The sequence below is a fragment of the Thalassophryne amazonica genome, chromosome 22, assembly GCF_902500255.1.
Source record: "Thalassophryne amazonica chromosome 22, fThaAma1.1, whole genome shotgun sequence".
In the NCBI taxonomy this organism is placed as follows: Eukaryota; Metazoa; Chordata; class Actinopteri; order Batrachoidiformes; family Batrachoididae; genus Thalassophryne; species Thalassophryne amazonica.
Genome location: NC_047124.1, coordinates 34,117,761 through 34,135,604, shown reverse-complemented (window position 1 = coordinate 34,135,604; position 17,844 = coordinate 34,117,761). Strand labels below are relative to the sequence as shown.

General features: G+C 47.5%; 1 protein-coding gene across 2 annotated transcripts in view; it reads right to left on the bottom strand.

The window, feature by feature from the left end:
- Positions 1 to 17,844, bottom strand: part of LOC117503795 (NLR family CARD domain-containing protein 3-like) — a 554,615-nt gene that overhangs the window by 26,531 nt on the left and 510,240 nt on the right. The window contains exons 3-4 of one of the 2 annotated variants that reach the window (XM_034163051.1): positions 6,441 to 6,566; positions 2,848 to 2,979 (exon numbers count right to left, since the gene is read on the bottom strand). The exons of the other annotated variant lie outside the window; for it this stretch is intronic. Of the exons in view, the coding sequence (XP_034018942.1) occupies positions 2,848 to 2,979; positions 6,441 to 6,566 (258 nt within the window). The remainder of the gene's footprint in view (positions 1 to 2,847; positions 2,980 to 6,440; positions 6,567 to 17,844) is intronic. 2 annotated transcript variants of the gene reach the window in all.

The following is a 17,844-nucleotide window of genomic DNA, read 5'->3' as shown; positions in this document are numbered from 1 at the left end:
CGAGGAACCTAAACATACCCGATGGCAGGTCTCACTCCACTGAACCACTACCCCGGATGGCCAATCGATCCGGGGATTGTGTTTCAACATCCAGGGGAACCCTAAAATCACACGGGAGGTAGCAGGTGTCACAAAAAACTCGATCACCTCCTGGTGATTTCCTGACACCACCAGAGTTACAGGTGGTGTCTTATGCGTGATTGGAGGGAGTAGGGAGCCATCTAGTGCCCGCACCTGCACAGGCGAGGTAAGCGCCACCAGAGGGAACCCTATCTCCCTGGCCCATCTGCTGTCTAACAGATTCCCTTCAGAGCCCGTGTCCACCAGTGCTGGGGCCTTCAGGGTTAAATCCTCATAAAGGATTGTAACTGGGAGTCGTGTGGCAATGTGGGTGTGTCCCACGTGAATGTCTCGGCCCACCCCTAGCCCAGTTTCTAGGGGCGGGCGTTGGCGTTTAACCGCTCGGGGCAGTCTCTTACCTGATGCTCTATCGAGCCACAAACAAAACACGCTCCGCGGGCCAGCCTCCTCTGTCTATCTGGTGCCCTAAATGTGGCCCTGCTCGTGTCCATAGCTTCGTCAGCAGGGGGAGCTGTAACCACACGGAGCGCAGGGGCTGTGGAGCATGGGGAGGGCGGAACGCGGTCGGAACCGGAAGGGAGAGGGACGGCGCGTGCCCGGCCACGCCCTTCGTCTCGTTCCCGACGGCGTTCTTCTAACCGATTGTTTAATCGTATGACGAGATCAATAAGCCCATCTAAATCCCGCGGTTCGTCCTTAGCCACCAGGTGCTCCTTTAGAACCAACGACAGTCCGTTTACAAAGGCGGCGCGGAGGGCAGTGCTATTCCAGCCAGACCTCGCAGCCGCGATGCGGAAGTCGACTGCATAGGCAGCTGCGCTCCGGCGCCCCTGTCTCATTGACAGCAGCACGGCTGAAGCGGTCTCTCCTCTATTTGGGTGATCGAACACTGTTCTGAACTCCCTCACAAACCCATCATATGTCTGAAGGAGCCGTGAATTCTGCTCCCAGAGCGCTGTAGCCCAAGCGCGTGCCTCACCGCGAAGCAGGTTTATTACATAAGCTATCTTGCTTGAATCAGTCGCGTACATGACAGGACGTTGTGCGAAGACGAGCGAACACTGCATAAGGAAATCCGCGCACGTCTCCACACAACCTCCGTACGGCTCTGGAGGGCTTATGTATGCTTCCGGGGAAGGTGGGAGGGGTCGTTGAACGACCAGTGGAACGTCACTGTTACGCACAGCGTCGACAGGAGGGGGAGCCGCAGCAGCGCCCTGAGGGCGCGCCTCCACCTGCGCGGCGAGAGCCTCCACCCTGCGGTTAAGGAGGACGTTCTGCTCGGTCATTAAATCCAACCGAGCCGTGAAAACGGTGAGGATCCGCTGCAACTCACCGATCATTCCTCCTGCGGGCGCCTGTGCGCCCTGTTCTTCCATTGGCCGTTCAACAGCCGGTTGACGCCCCTCGGGATCCATGACGTTGGCCGAGATATCCTGTTGGGAAAGTGTAAGTACACGGACCCACAACAGGGGGCGCAAATGAACGGACAATGGAATAGGTCAAATAACAACACTTTACTGCTGCGAACGTGCACAACAAATACAACAGATTACAATAATGGACAAAGTCAATTCACAAGGGTGTCGTGTGGGCAGGCTCGAAGATAGGAGACGCCTCTCCAAAGTAGAACCGGAACCACACGGTTTCCTCCGCCACAGGACCCCGGGAATACTGGAGCCGCCAAGTCCCGAACTCCCAGGTGGCCACTGCCTCCACGTGTCGGACCTGGTACTGCTGGCGAGGAACAAAGAACAGTTAACGGAGGGCGCGTTTGCACCCAGCAATCCGTACGGCAGGAAAACTACCTCCACCTCTCGTTGGAAAAGGAGTCTGTTTATACAACGCACAAAATCACAAAAGATGACTGTTTACACAGTGAGCTGAGGATATTACCTTCCAGGTAGAACGATATCTCGGCAAAGAGGTGGAGACGTCGTCCTGCTGATATACTCCTGCCGATCAGATGATTGGTAACAGCTGTTGCAGATGATGCGTGACAGCTGTCACCCTGGCTGCTCCTGTGAGGCGGCTGCGCCCTCTGGTGCCTGGAGCCCGCACTCCAGACAGGGCGCCCTCTGGTGGTGGGCCAGCAGTACCTCCTCTTCTGGCGGCCCACACAACAGAAAATAATAAAAAAAAAAGTTCTGAAACTGAAGTAACGTAAGATACAGCTAAGTGAGAAGTTTACATATTAATATTTACTGTGCACTTACTGAGATGAGTACTGTTTAGTTTGTTCTCAAACCAATTAAGTGTTAAATTTACCAGCTCATGTATTACCCATATACAGTGCATTTATATAATATTTTGTCCCAGCATGCAAAGCACAAAATTTATCAGAGCATATCTGTCTGGAGATTTTTTTTTCTTCTTTTTTAGGAGGGAGATGTAACATCCAGACAGTAGATGGCGCCCTACGGCAACCTCACTACCTCTGTATGCAATGTATCTGAAACACCGTGAGATTTATGCACATGTGATGAGATCGAACATGGCGGAATAAACAGACCTGAAACAGTTACGGTGTGATCATCATAACAAAGATCAACATACACTTAGAGCCAAGGGGCAAAACACAACTGTGTGCACAGATTCCTGTGTTTGTTTATTGTACAGTCAAGCTTCATGGACCAGTGTGTGTGTGTGTGTGTGTGTGTGTGTGTTTTACATATAATTAAAGAAAACTATTTATGTTAAAATTCAGAGGATGAATAATGTTGAAAACATGAACACAGTCAGATTTTAGTGTCAGTAAGAGCTCACTTCTGTCCAGCAGACGCTCGTTGTCCTTTGAAATTCATGGGATGTCTTATAGAAGCGTCACTCTTCAGAGACACCAAGCTGGGTTCAGGTCCAGGTTCAGGTCCAGCAGAGGGCGCTGTGTCCTGCTGTGGTCTGGAACACACACAAAGCTCTGAGCAGAGGTAGAAAGAGTACTGGAAACTTAAGTACAAGTACTGTTACATTGATGAAATAATACTCATTTACAACTAAAACTTGGAGTGCTAAAAAGTACTTTTGTTGAAAGTACTCTTCTCAAAAACCACCGTATTTTTCTGGAGTATAAAGGGCTTTTCACACTGAATCCGTCAGGCCAATGCGTCAACGGATCGTGATCCGTCGAATCCGTCGGATGACGTCAGACGCGTCGCTTTGGAAGCGGCAAAAAAAAGTGGGGGGCGGAGATTGCCACGTCACACTCTGGCTGTTTCCACAATCTGAAAAAGTTCAGTGATCGCCATCTTGAATTTGGGTCGCCTGAACCACAAAAAAAGCTTTAAAAAACAGCAGTAGAACGATTCTCCCATCACCCTGCTGGGAGAAGCTTTTTTTTTCAGCTACTTTTCGGAGTGACGCCGACCAAGGAGGAGGATGGACGAGGAGGACCGACGATCGAACCGCGACAGCGGACCAAACCGCACGGAGAAGCCGGCCTTCAGGCATCATCACTGGGCAGACCGAGGCGGACCGCCGGGGTGATGGAGCAAACCCACTCAGTCCGAAATCTTCCACTTTTGGGATATATGCGAAGTCCCAGTTTGCCCAACGGAGTTTAGTTCTGCAGCTTTATCGAGGTGAGAATAATGTAAAAATAAAACGTGGCGTTTACTTAACTGCTTTGAAGGTTTAATGATCGGCTAACGTTAGCGTAGCCTCTTAGCACAGTTGATCTGAGTGAACACTTTAATTTCTAAATGGTTGTCTTTTTATTTTTACCAAATAAAGCTACAGCTTTTTTCAGACACCACAAAAGCTCAACTTTAAATAACTTATTTTTTCGGGTGTTTTTTTCCATCGTTTTTTTTTTCCCCCGTTTTTTTTTCCCCTTTTTTTTTTATATATGAACTGTTTAGTGTTTCTTTATATTTAAAGAAATATTTTATTTGTCCCAATCAGGAACATTTGCTGTGCAGACAACCAAACTTCCATTGATGAGCTGAACACCACGAAGTCCAGTCGAAAGAAAACATCTCTGCTTTTCAGCAACATCACCAGAGTTCAAAGCTGCAGAAGAGACCTTCATCTGGTCCAGAGAATCCAGCAGAACATCACCTGCTTCTAAATAAAGGCTCTTTGAACAGCAACTATTTTTTTTTTTTTTTTTTTTTTTAAAGCTGTTTCATTTTATAGTTTAACAATAAATGAACGGATCATTCAAAATGTCCACAAAATCAAAGTCAAGACATTTGCACAGGTAGAAGCTCTCCACTTATTGTGCTCAAATTCATATTTTAGAAATGACTCTGTCCTGATAGCAACATTAAAGGCAATTACATATTTTGGCGAAATTACAAGTTGAAATGACACACACACACACACACATATATATATATATATATATATATATATATATATATATATATATATATATATATATATATATATATATATATATAGTCATCATGAGGTTTGTCACAGAAATCCTACTTTACAATCACACTGCAGTCATTGTTATTATTATTATTTGCATTTATAATAAACATTAGTATTTATTTACAGTGTCTGTTTTTCTGTTTTAAATGAGATATAAATAATCTACCAGAATTTTAAAAAAATGTACAACTTTCCATGTTATTTTGTCTAAAAATAAATGTCTGAGGTTCCTTATGTTAAACAAGAAATGAAATAATCTGAAATAACAGGTGGTTTTAATTTACAGACAGGTTTCTGAAGAACCATTTATTGATTTATTTAGCTATTTTAATTACAACTGTTCTAAACTGTTTTTAACAGTAGTCAGAAATAATGAGGTAACAACAAAAAACATTTAGAAGGATTTTTCTTCAGCAAACTGCTCCATAAATGATAAAGTCCTGTGACACGTTTCTGTTTTGCACGGATCAGTGGTTTCCACCGATCCATTTTGTACAGATGAGTGGTTTGGCTTGGCTGCCATAGATAGGACGCCCCTTCCAAGATGGCGGCCAATGCGGTTTCTGCCACCCGTCTTCCGTGTTTTGGCCCGACGCATCGTTCCTATTGGACAACGCAAAGGTACGTCACAGCTCAGCAGGTCGGAAGTTGGATTGGCTTGAACTTTGACTCCGTCAGCCTGCTGACAAGCAGCAATGCGCGCTCCCGTTACATGCGTCAATTTAGCTCGGCTTTTGACGTGAGGCATCTGACATCTAAAATGCAAGGCGTCTCATTGAAAATAATGCTTTTTAGACCGATTTTTGACGCATCTGACGGATTCAGTGTGAAAGGCCCATTAGTCATGGTTTTCTTTCTAATTTGGGAAGTCCTGTGACTTATCTGGTGAGACATGTTGCCAAAAAAAATACGTACTCAGAGTACTAATTACTGTATTTAATTAGTTATAAATAACCAGTGAAAGACTGGAGTATAAGTTACACCTGTTAAACTTAACACTTGAGGAGTCAAACCCAAACTCACACCATTTTTTCATCAGCTCTTTAATTTGGGATTTTTGTGTATTGATGTTGTGTACTTTTAATTATTGGCATTTACATTTATATTTATGATTATAGTTCATTTTGTTTAGTGCTTTGATTCCTGTTGAAGTCTGATGTCTCATTTCCTCCCAAGCTAGGAGTAAAATATATGTATATACATATATATATATAAACAATAAAAGTCCGTTTGGCTGCTCCCTTGTTTTCACTCAGGGTCGCCACAGCAGGTCCAAGATGAACCTGCATGTTGAATTTTGGCATATATATATATATATATATATATTTATATATATCATCTAAATCAATTCTAAAATTTACCAGTAATAAAATTATCAAGATAACTGAGGTTTTAAAAGTGGCCGTAATAAATATTTAAGAAACTTGTACTTTATGAGCAACTTCACCTGTTATCGCTCAAGCACATTGTAAACATTGACATGATGGCATTTGATGAGGAAGAGTTCAGAAAGATATGATTGGAATGTTTGGATTAGCAAGAGACAAATTCTGTATGTTGTTGCTCCAGTGAGAGCGGCGAGCTGAGCAGGTTGCTCCTTTGTGTCTTGTCAAAGTTTTTTGGTCTCAGATTTGTACGGACCCCGGACCCCCCACCACCACCACCCCGAGACTCAGGTGGAAGTAAATTTAATAATAGTGGATTAACTGTGTCCTGAAATTCATAACCTTTGAACACACTTTTGTGAACTGTGTGCACAGATTCATGTGTTTGTTTATTGCACAGTCAAGTGTGTGTGTGTGTGTGTGTGTGTGTGTGTGTGTGTGTGTGTGTGTGTGTGTGTGTGTGTGTGTGTGTGTGTGTGTGTGTGTTTGTGTGTTACATTATTAATTAAAGAAAACTCCTATTTATGCTAAAATTCAGAGGATGAATAATGTTGAAAACATGAACACAGTCAGATTTTAGTGTCAGTAAGAGCTCACTTCTGTCCAGCAGACACTCGTTGTCCTTTGAAATCAATGAGACGGTCCATAGACCTGTCACTCTTCAGAGACACCAAGCTGGATTCAGGTTCAGGTCCAGCAGAGGGCGCTGTGTCCTGCTGTGGTCTGGAACACACACAAAGTTCTGAGCAGAGGTAGAAAGAGTTCTGAAAACGTAAGTACAAGTACTTACAATACTTACAAGTACATTGATGAAATAATACTCATTTACAAGTAAATGTTTGAGTGCTAAAAAGTACTTTAGTGGAAAGAACTCTTCTCAGAAACTACTGTATTTTCCTGGAGTATAAGTCATGGTTTTCTTATGACTTTGGGAGGTCCTGTGACTTATCTATTCGAAATTTCTCTGAAAAATAATGTACTCAGAGTACTAACTACTTTTTTTGCACTATTTAATTAATTTATAAATAACCAGTGAAATCAAATCAGTGATCTGTGTAGAAAATACAGACTGGAGTATAAGTTTCACCTGTTAAACGTGACTCTTAAAGAGTCAAACCCAAAGTTACTGTTGTGTGGGCCGCTGAAGAGGAGGTACTGCTGGCCCACCATCACCAGAGGGCGCCCTGCCTGCAGTGCGGGCTCCAGGCACCAGAGGGCGCCGCCGCCTCACGGGAGCAGCCTTGGTGACAGCTGTCACCCATCACCTGAGACAGCTGACGGCAATCATCAGTGGGGTATATCAGCAGGACGGCATCTCCACCTCATTGCCGAGATATCGTTTCTACCAGAGAGGTAACATATCAAAGCCTACTGAGTACACAGTTTTGACTGAGCTAGTTATTGGTTTACTGTTCCAACGAGAGGTGGAGGTACCTTTCCTGCCGTTCGGAGTTCTGGGTGCAAACGCGCCCCCATCTAACTGTTCTTTTTCCCTCGCCAGCAGTACCAGGTCCGACACGCGGAGGCAGTGGCCACCTGGGAGTTCGGGACTTGGCGGCTCCAGTATTCCCGGGGTCCTGTGGCGGAGGAAGCCGTGTGGTTCCGGTCTTACCTTGGAGAGGCGTCTCCTATCTTCGAGCCTGCCCACACGACACCTTTGTGTATTGACTTTTGTCCATTTCTGTAATTGGTTGTATTCGTTGTGCACATTCACAACAGTAAAGCGTTGTTATTTTGACTTACTCCATTGTCCGTTCATTTGCGCCCCCTGTTGTGGGTCCGTGTTCCTACGCTTTCCCAACAGGATATCTCGGCCAGCGTCATGGATCCCGAGGGGCGTCAACCGGCTGTTGAACGGCCAATGGAAGAACAAGGCGCACAGGCGTCCACAGGAGGGGTAATCGGTGAGTTGCAGCGGATCCTCACCGCTTTCACGACTCGGTTAGACTTGATGGCCGAGCAGAACGCCCTCCTGAACCGCAGGGTGGAGGCTCTCGCCGCGCAGGTGGAAGCGCGCCCTCCGGGCGCCGCTGCGGCTCTCCCTCCCGTAGACCCTGTGCGTGACAGCGACGTTCCACTGGTTGTCCAACGACCCCCCCCACCATCCCCTGAAGCATACATAAGCCCCCCGGAGCCGTACGGAGGCTGTGTGGAGACGTGCGCGGATTTCCTTATGCAGTGTTCGCTCGTCTTCGCACAGCGTCCCGTCATGTACGCGACTGACGCTAGCAAAGTAGCTTATGTGATAAATCTGCTTCGTGGTGAGGCACGCGCTTGGGCTACAGCGCTCTGGGAGCAAAGTTCACGGCTCCTTCTGACATATGATGGGTTTGTGAGGGAGCTCAGAACAGTGTTCGATCACCCTAATAGAGGAGAGACCGCTTCAGCCGTGCTGCTGTCAATGAGACAGGGGCGCCGGAGCGCAGCTGCCTATGTAGTCGACTTCCGCATCGCGGCTGCGAGGTCCGGCTGGAATAACACTGCCCTCCGCGCCGCCTTCGTAAACGGACTGTCATTGGTCCTCAAGGAGCACCTGGTGGCTAAGGACGAACCGCGGGATTTGGATGGGCTTATCGATCTTGTCATACGATTAGACAATCGGTTAAATGAGCGCCGTCGGGAACGAGACGAAGGGCGTGGCCAGGCACATGTCGTCCCTCTCCCTTCCGGTTCCAACCGCGTTCCGCCCTCCCCACGCTCCACGGCCCCTGCGCTCCGTGCGATCACAGCTCCCCCTGCTGACGAAGCTATGGACACGAGTAGGGCAACATTTAGGGCACCGGCCACACAGAGGAGGCTGGCCCGCGGAGCGTGTTTTGTTTGTGGCTCGATTGAGCATCAGGTACGAGACTGCCCCGAGCGGTTAAACACCAACGCCCGCCCCTAGACACTGGGCTAGGGGGGGGCCGAGACGTGCACGTGGGACACACCCACATCGCCACACGACTCCCAGTTACAATCCTTTATGAGGATTTAACCCTGAAGGCCCCAGCACTGGTGGACACGGGCTCAGAAGGGAATTTGCTTGATAGCAAATGGGCCAGGGAGATAGGGTTCCCTCTGGTGGCACTTACCTCGCCTGTGCAGGTACGGGCACTAGATGGCTCCCTACTCCCTCCAATCACTCACAAGACACCACCAGTAACTCTGGTGGTGTCGGGGAATCACCGGGAGGAGATCGAGTTTTTTGTGACTCCTGCCACCTCCCGTGTGATTTTAGGTTTTCCCTGGATGTTGAAACACAATCCCCGGATCGATTGGCCGTCCGGGGTAGTGGTCCAGTGGAGCGAGACCTGCCATCGGGTATGTTTAGGTTCCTTGGTTCCTCCCGGTTCCCAGGCCAGGGAGGAGGTCAGAGCCCCGCCCAATCTAGGGACGGTGCCGGTGCAGTACCATGACCTTGCGGAGGTGTTCAGCAAGGATCTGGCACTCACCCTTCCCCCGCACCGCCCGTATGATTGTGCCATTGATTTGGTTCCAGGCGTTGAGTTCCCGTCCAGCAGGCTGTACAACCTCTCACGACCTGAACGCAAATCAATGGAGACCTACATCCGGGACTCTTTGGCTGCCGGGTTGATCCGGAATTCCACCTCCCCGATGGGTGCGGGTTTCTTTTTTGTGGGGAAAAAGGATGGCGGATTACGTCCATGCATTGATTACAGGGGGCTGAACGAAGTCACGGTTCGTAACCGATACCCCTTACCCTTGTTGGATTCGGTGTTCACGCCCCTGCATGGAGCCAAGATATTCACCAAGCTTGATCTTAGGAATGCGTATCACCTGGTTCGGATCCGGAAGGGAGACGAGTGGAAGACGGCATTTAACACCCCGTTGGGTCATTTTGAGTACCTGGTCATGCCGTTCGGTCTTACAAATGCTCCCGCGACGTTCCAAGCATTGGTTAATGATGTCTTGCGGGACTTCCTGCACCGATTCGTCTTCGTATATCTAGACGACATACTCATCTTTTCTCCGGATCCTGAGACTCATGTCCGACATGTACGTCAGGTCCTGCAGCGGTTATTGGAGAACCGGCTGTTTGTTAAGGCCGAGAAGTGTGGGTTTCACCGCACCTCTTTGTCCTTCCTGGGGTTCATCATCTCCCCCAACTCCGTCGCTCCTGATCCGGCCAAGGTTGCAGCGGTGAGAGACTGGCCCCAACCCACAAGCCGTAGGAAGCTGCAACAGTTCCTCGGCTTTGCAAATTTCTACAGGAGGTTCATTAAGGGCTACAGCCAGGTTGTTAGCCCCCTGACAGCCCTGACCTCACCAAAAGTCCCCTTCACCTGGTCGGATCGTTGCGATGCCGCGTTCAAGGAGTTGAAACGGCGCTTCTCGTCTGCACCCGTTCTGGTGCAGCCCGATCCTAGTCGCCAGTTAGTGGTTGAGGTGGACACCTCGGACTCAGGGATAGGAGCTGTGCTGTCCCAGAGTGGGAAGACCGATAAGGTCCTTCATCCGTGTGCCTATTTTTCCCGCAGGTTGACCCCGGCTGAACGGAACTATGACGTCGGCAACCGAGAACTCCTTGCGGTGAAAGAGGCTCTTGAAGAGTGGAGACACCTGTTGGAGGGAACGTCCGTGCCATTCACGGTTTTCACTGACCACCGGAACCTGGAATATATCAGGACCGCCAAGCGGCTGAATCCCAGGCAAGCCCGCTGGTCACTGTTCTTCAGCCGTTTTGACTTCCGCATCACCTACCCGCCCGGGACCAAGAACCAGAAGTCGGATGCCTTGTCCCGGGTACACGAAGACGAGGTCAAGGCGGAGTTGTCGGATCCACCGGAACCCATCATCCCGGAGTCCACTATCGTGGCCACCCTCACCTGGGACGTAGAGAGAACCGTCCGGGAGGCCCTGGCACGAAGCCCGGACCCCGGGGCTGGACCAAAGAACAGACTTTACGTCCCACCAGAGGCAAGGGCTGCAGTCCTGGACTTCTGTCACGGCTCTAAGCTCTCCTGTCATCCAGGGGTGCGAAGAACCGTGGCAGTCGTCCGGCAGCGCTTCTGGTGGGCGTCCCTGGAGGCCGACGTCCGGGATTATATCCAGGCCTGCACCACCTGTGCCAGGGGCAAGGCCGACCATCGCAAGGCTCCGGGACTGCTACAGCCGCTGCCCGTGCCTCATCGCCCCTGGTCCCACATCGGCCTGGATTTTGTCACGGGCCTCCCGCCGTCCCAGGGAAACACCGTGATCCTCACGATAGTGGACCGATTCTCCAAGGCGGCCCACTTCGTGGCCCTCCCGAAGCTCCCAACGGCCCAGGAGACAGCGGACCTCCTGGTCCACCACGTCGTCCGCCTGCATGGGATACCATCAGACATCGTCTCCGATCGCGGTCCCCAGTTCTCCTCGCATGTCTGGAGGAGCTTTTGCCGGGAACTGGGGGCCACGGTCAGTCTCTCGTCCGGGTATCACCCCCAGACCAACGGGCAAGCAGAGCGGGCCAATCAGGAAATGGAGCAAACACTGCGTTGTGTGACAGCCGCGCACCCGGCGGCCTGGAGTACTCATCTGGCCTGGATCGAGTACGCCCACAACAGTCAAGTGTCATCAGCCACCGGCCTCTCCCCCTTTGAGGTGTGTTTGGGGTATCAGCCCCCGTTGTTCCCGGTGGTTGAGGGAGAGGTCGGTGTGCCCTCGGTCCAGGCCCACCTGCGGAAGTGCCGTCGGGTGTGGCGTGCCGCCCGTTCTGCTTTGCTGAAGGCCCGGATGAGGGCGAAGACCCATGCAGACCGGCGGCGGACCCCGGCCCCTACGTATCGCCCCGGGCAGGACGTGTGGTTGTCCACCAAGGACATTCCACTGCAAGTGGCCTCCCCAAAACTCCAAGACAGGTACATAGGTCCGTTTAAAATTCTCAAGGTCATCAATCCCGCCGCAGTGAGGCTTCGGCTTCCAGCCTCACTGCGGATCCATCCAGTATTTCATGTGTCAAAAATCAAGCCCCATCACACCTCGCCCCTCTGTACACCCGGTCCGGCACCACCTCCTGCCCGGATCATCGATGGCGAGCCGGCTTGGACAGTGCGCCGGTTGTTGGACGTCCGACGGATGGGCCGGGGCTTTCAATATCTGGTGGACTGGGAGGGGTACGGTCCCGAAGAACGCTCCTGGGTGAAGAAGAGCTTCATCCTGGACCCGGCCCTCCTGGCCGACTTCTACTGTCGCCACCCGGACAAGCCCGGTCGGGCGCCAGGAGGCGCCCGTTGAGGGGGGGGTCCTGTTGTGTGGGCCGCTGAAGAGGAGGTACTGCTGGCCCACCATCACCAGAGGGCGCCCTGCCTGGAGTGCGGGCTCCAGGCACCAGAGGGCGCCGCCGCCTCACGGGAGCAGCCTCGGTGACAGCTGTCACCCATCACCTGAGACAGCTGACGGCAATCATCAGTGGGGTATATCAGCAGGACGGCATCTCCACCTCATTGCCGAGATATCGTTTCTACCAGAGAGGTAACATATCAAAGCCTACTGAGTACACAGTTTTGACTGAGCTAGTTATTGGTTTACTGTTCCAACGAGAGGTGGAGGTACCTTTCCTGCCGTTCGGAGTTCTGGGTGCAAACGCGCCCCCATCTAACTGTTCTTTTTCCCTCGCCAGCAGTACCAGGTCCGACACGCGGAGGCAGTGGCCACCTGGGAGTTCGGGACTTGGCGGCTCCAGTATTCCCGGGGTCCTGTGGCGGAGGAAGCCGTGTGGTTCCGGTCTTACCTTGGAGAGGCGTCTCCTATCTTCGAGCCTGCCCACACGACACCTTTGTGTATTGACTTTTGTCCATTTCTGTAATTGGTTGTATTCGTTGTGCACATTCACAACAGTAAAGCGTTGTTATTTTGACTTACTCCATTGTCCGTTCATTTGCGCCCCCTGTTGTGGGTCCGTGTTCCTACACTTTCCCAACAGTTACACCATTTATTTCTCATCAGCTCTTTAATTTGGTATTTTTGTGTATTGCTGTTGTGTACTTTTTATTATTGGAATTTACTGTTTAATTATTACAGTTTATTTTGTTTTGTGCTTTGACTCCTGTTGAAGTCCGATGTCCCGTGTACAACCAAAGTAGTAGTAAAAAAAAAAAAAAAAAAAAAAAAAAAAATATATATATATATATATATATATATATATATATATATATATATATATATAAACAAGTAAGTCCCTTCAGCTGCTCCCTTGTTTTTCACTCAGGGTCACCACAACAGGTCAAAGGTCGACCTGCATGTTGAATTTTGGCACTTTTTATGCTGGATGCCTTTCCTGTCACAACTCCACATTACAAGGAGAAAGGTGGCAGGGCTGCTCAAGTTCTCCTCTCTCTCTCTCTCTCTCTCTCTCTCTCTCTCTCTCTCTCTCTCTCTCTCTCTCTCTCTCTCTCTATATATATATATATATGCAGAGCTTTGTGAAGATGTGTAAAATCATAATCAATGTCTTCAGAAACAGGGTTTTCCTGCAGTCGTGGAGCAACAGAGCTGCACCATCATGCAGATTTTCATATTTAGGAGGTTTATGTTCTGTTTTCACAGGAAATTATTATTATAATATTTTTGAAGCTTTCCTGGACCATAAGTGCTAGCTGTCAGCAAAATCCTCAGTCAGTGAGCAGGCTGCACGTGCACATGCATACATCCTGTGAAAAACTGGTCTGTGGAGTGCAGCATTTCTGCAAAAGTCACATTGATAAATCTGCTGGGTCCTCTGTTGACAAACAGATCAAAACTCTGATCGATTCTGAATTAAGGCATTTTTTTGAATAGTTAAAGTTGTTTCTGTTAAAGTGCACGTCCTTTCACTTTCTCTGTGAGGTGGAGAGCAGCCAGTGGACCAAGACACAGTACGGTTTGTTTTAAAAATACTCAACCCCACTGCTTCACTTTAACATCTCTTCATTATGGATCGCTTCATGAAAATAACAAAAGATCGTACCCGTTTCTGTGTGGACAAGGCCTAATTTAATAATTTTCAGATAAAATGTAAAGTCAAAGTCACAGCAAATGGCTTCCATTGGTATTTAGAAAAGTCTAAATGCTGGAGCTTCTCCCTGACAACGTGGGGGTGTGGAGGGTTGGGACTTGGATGGAAGACCTCCTGCACCTGATGTCTGGCGCCGTCATGCTCTAAATTCCTGTGAGTCCTGTGAAGTTCCTTCAAAGCTGTGACTTTGCAGCACTTGATGTCTTCTTGAGAAGACTGTCCATCCACTGTCCAAGAGACATTTGACTGAACAGTGTGAGATAAAATCACAGACTGTATATATGTTGGACAAAGACTGCAGGTTTTCTGTTTAGACCCTGAACAGTTGATATGAAGCACATTTCTGGGTGTCACAGTGTTGGCAGCAGCTGCAGTGTTGACTGTGTCTCCATCACAATGAACTCATTAATGAATAAAGGAGAGGATCGTGGGTGATTCTGTGTGTGACAACAGAAGCCTGGACACACTCCTCTCTTCTAGTCTGAACCAGGACGCTAACAGGCTAACCTTGGTTTGGAGGTTTATTAAATCATATTTCTGGTTACTGTGTGGTGGTGTTCCAAACTGCTTCATTTGGTGTGAACGTTAAACATTATGAGCTGTTTATGTTCTCAAGCTGCTGTGATTATCTCTTGGTGTCTTTTGATCGACTCCTGGACAGGACGGTGGACATGGAGATGACTGAACAGGCCCAGTCTTGATGTGGACTATTTCTGACAGACACTGTACACGGTCTCTACCAGAAGCTTTCGTTGGTCATAAGAGTGTAGTGTTTACATTAACTCTCCAAAGGTTTAAAAAAACAATAAAATGTTAACGCTGTTCTTTATAGCAATTCTGTAATTTCAGAAACACAACAGAAAACAACCACAAATCAGAAAAAAAAGGGATTATATGGAAAATGAAGATGAAAATAAAAATGTTGCACTATTCCCAGTTTTTCATTCAACACCCACAGAAGCCAAAAGTTCTTCCAGAGTTGTGTCTTTGTGGCTTCTCTCACTTGTCTCCTTCCAGCATGGACATTTAGTTTTTGAGAACTGCCTACCTGACACAAATTTACTATAAAGAACCACACTGTTTGTATTTCTGAATGATTGATGAAAACAAAATGGTAAATGAACTGCATTTATATAGCACTTTTCCATCTGCATCACATGCTGAAAACGCTTGACAATTATGCCTCACATTCACCCCAATGTCAGGGTGCTGCCATACAGGGTGCTCACTACACACTGGGATCAATAGGGGATTAATGGCCTTGCCAAAGGGCCCTTAGTGATTTTCCAGTCAGGCGGGGATATGAACCCATGATCTTCTGGACTCAAGCTCAACACCTTAACCACTAGACCATCACCTCCCCTAATAAAAATAAAATCTAAGAAATATTCAGTGACTTGGAAATGTTCATGTATTCATCCCCTGACATTTCTGAAGAAAACTTCTGCTGTTGTCGTTGTATATTCGGCTGCTCCCGTTTTTTTGTTTTTTTTCGGGGTCACCATAGCACATGCCCTTCCTGACGCAACTCCGGTGTTACCTGGAAAAACACACACACAGCTGCTGGTGTTCTGAAGAGGTCTCCCATCCAATTACTAACCAGGCCCTAACCCTAACCCCACACTGCTTAATTCTGATGAAGGTGGGCGGATCGATCCTAATATTGATAATATCTATACCAACACCGGTATCGATATTGAACGATCCTCGTGTAAAAAGATCGATACTCAAGCTTTTTTTCTCTCCCGCACACACTGAATGTTGCGCACGCAGACAGGGGCATAGCACCAAATTCCGGGCCCTAGGTACAAGCCATATTGAAGACCCCCCCCCCCCCACACACACACACACACACACACACACACACTATGTTCTTTTTTATTAACGCAAACACCAAATTTATAATGTGTAGTCAGACCAGGTCTAAATCATGTATACCTTAGATCACATCTGGTAGTCAGAACCCTTTTTAATGCTGGGGGAGCAATATTGAGTTGGGGGGTCTGGGGACCAAACTGCACCATTTTGTAGAAAAATGGTGTAATTTGGTCCCCAGACCACCCAACTCAATATAGCTAGCTTTCAAGCTCACATCTCTTTTCAAAGAATTTGGTTAGCAGCTGCTTTCCCTCATTTAGTTTTCTTTCCCTGTCCTCTTTTTTTTCTCTTCTTTTTTGAAATCTGGACTTTGATTTTTTTAGGGAAGACATATTTTATTTCAGCCTAAACACTAGGGCTGCAACTCATGGTTATTTTACTAATCAGTTCATCGGTCAATTATTCTTTCGATTAATCTTTTTTTTCTTTTTTTTTTTACTTACATGTGAGTTTTGCCATTATTTCTTTAAGTGAGATATTATTAAAAGGCCTTTATTACACAACATCAACGTTTGACCTTGTAACAAAGTTATCATGTTATATTCTCATACATGTAGTAGTGTTTTGTTTTATTTTGCACATACGAGGTCTATTAGAAAAGTATCCGACCTTATTATTTTTTTCAAAAACCATATGGATTTGAATCACGTGTGATTACATCAGACATGCTTGAACCCTCGTGGGCATGCGAGAGTTTTTTCACGCCTGTCGGTTACGTCATTCGCCTGTGGGCAGTCTTTGAGTGAGGAGTCGTCCACCCGCTCGTCGATTTTTTTCATTGTTTAGGAATGGCTCAGAGACTCTTGCTTTGTTTGATAAAAAATTTTTCAAAACTGTAAGGCACAACTGAGTGGACACCATTCAATAAATTCAGCTGGTTTTCGGTAAAAATTTTAACGGCTGATGAGAGATTTTGGTCTGGTAGTGTCGCTTTAAGGACGGTCCACGGCGCCTGACGGCGATCTGCGCTTCGAGGCGGCAGCGTCTCGCCGTTTCAAGTTGAAAACTTCCACATTTCAGGCTCTGTTGACGCAGTAAGTTGTCAGAGAACAGAGAACTTTCAGAAGAAGTCGGCATGAGGAGTTTATTCGGACATTCCATTGTTAACGGTCATTTTGTAATGAAAGAACGTGCGGGCAGAGTCGCATGTCGGGCCGGACCCGACCGCGGGGGGTCGCGGCAGGAAAAACACCTCCGTTGGAAATCTTAACGGGCAAGTTGGAACATGCCCAAGCTGTTTCTTTGCTAACAAAATTTTGACTATTAGAGAAAAAATTACTCATAACCATCCCAAAGATGTATCGTTATCTTTGGCTGCTTTCAGTGATGCCGGTATTTGGTTAGACTCTTTCTCTCCGATTGTTCTGTCTGAGTTATTTTCATTAGTTACTTCATCCAAACCATCAACATGTTTATTAGACCCCATTCCTGCCAGGCTGCTCAAGGATGTCCTACCATTATTTAATGCTTCAATCTTAAATATGATCAACTTATCTTTGTCAGTTGGCTATGTACCACAGGCTTTTAAGGTGGCAGTAATTAAACCATTACTTAAAAAGCCATCACTTGACCCAGCTATCTTAGCTAATTATAGGCCAATCTCCAACCTTCCTTTTCTCTCAAAGATTCTTGAGAGGGTAGTTGTAAAACAGCTAACTGATCATCTGCAGAGGAATGGTCTATTTGAAGAGGTTCAGTCAGGTTTTAGAATTCATCATAGTACAGAAACAGCACTAGTGAAGGTTACAAATGATCTTCTTATGGCTTCGGACAGTGGACTTATCTCTGTGCTTGTTCTGTTGGACCTCAGTGCTGCTTTTGATACTGTTGACCATAAAATTTTATTACAGAGATTAGAGCATGTCATAGGTATTAAAGGCACTGCGCTGCGGTGGTTTGAATCATATTTGTCTAATAGATTACAGTTTGTTCATGTAAATGGGGAATCTTCTTCACAGACTAAAGTTAATTATGGAGTTCCACAAGGTTCTGTGCTAGGACCAATTTTATTCACTTTATACATGCTTCCCTTAGGCAGTATTATTAGACGGTATTGCTTAAATTTTCATTGTTACGCAGATGATACCCAGCTTTATCTATCCATGAAGCCAGAGGACACACACCAATTAGCTAAACTGCAGGATT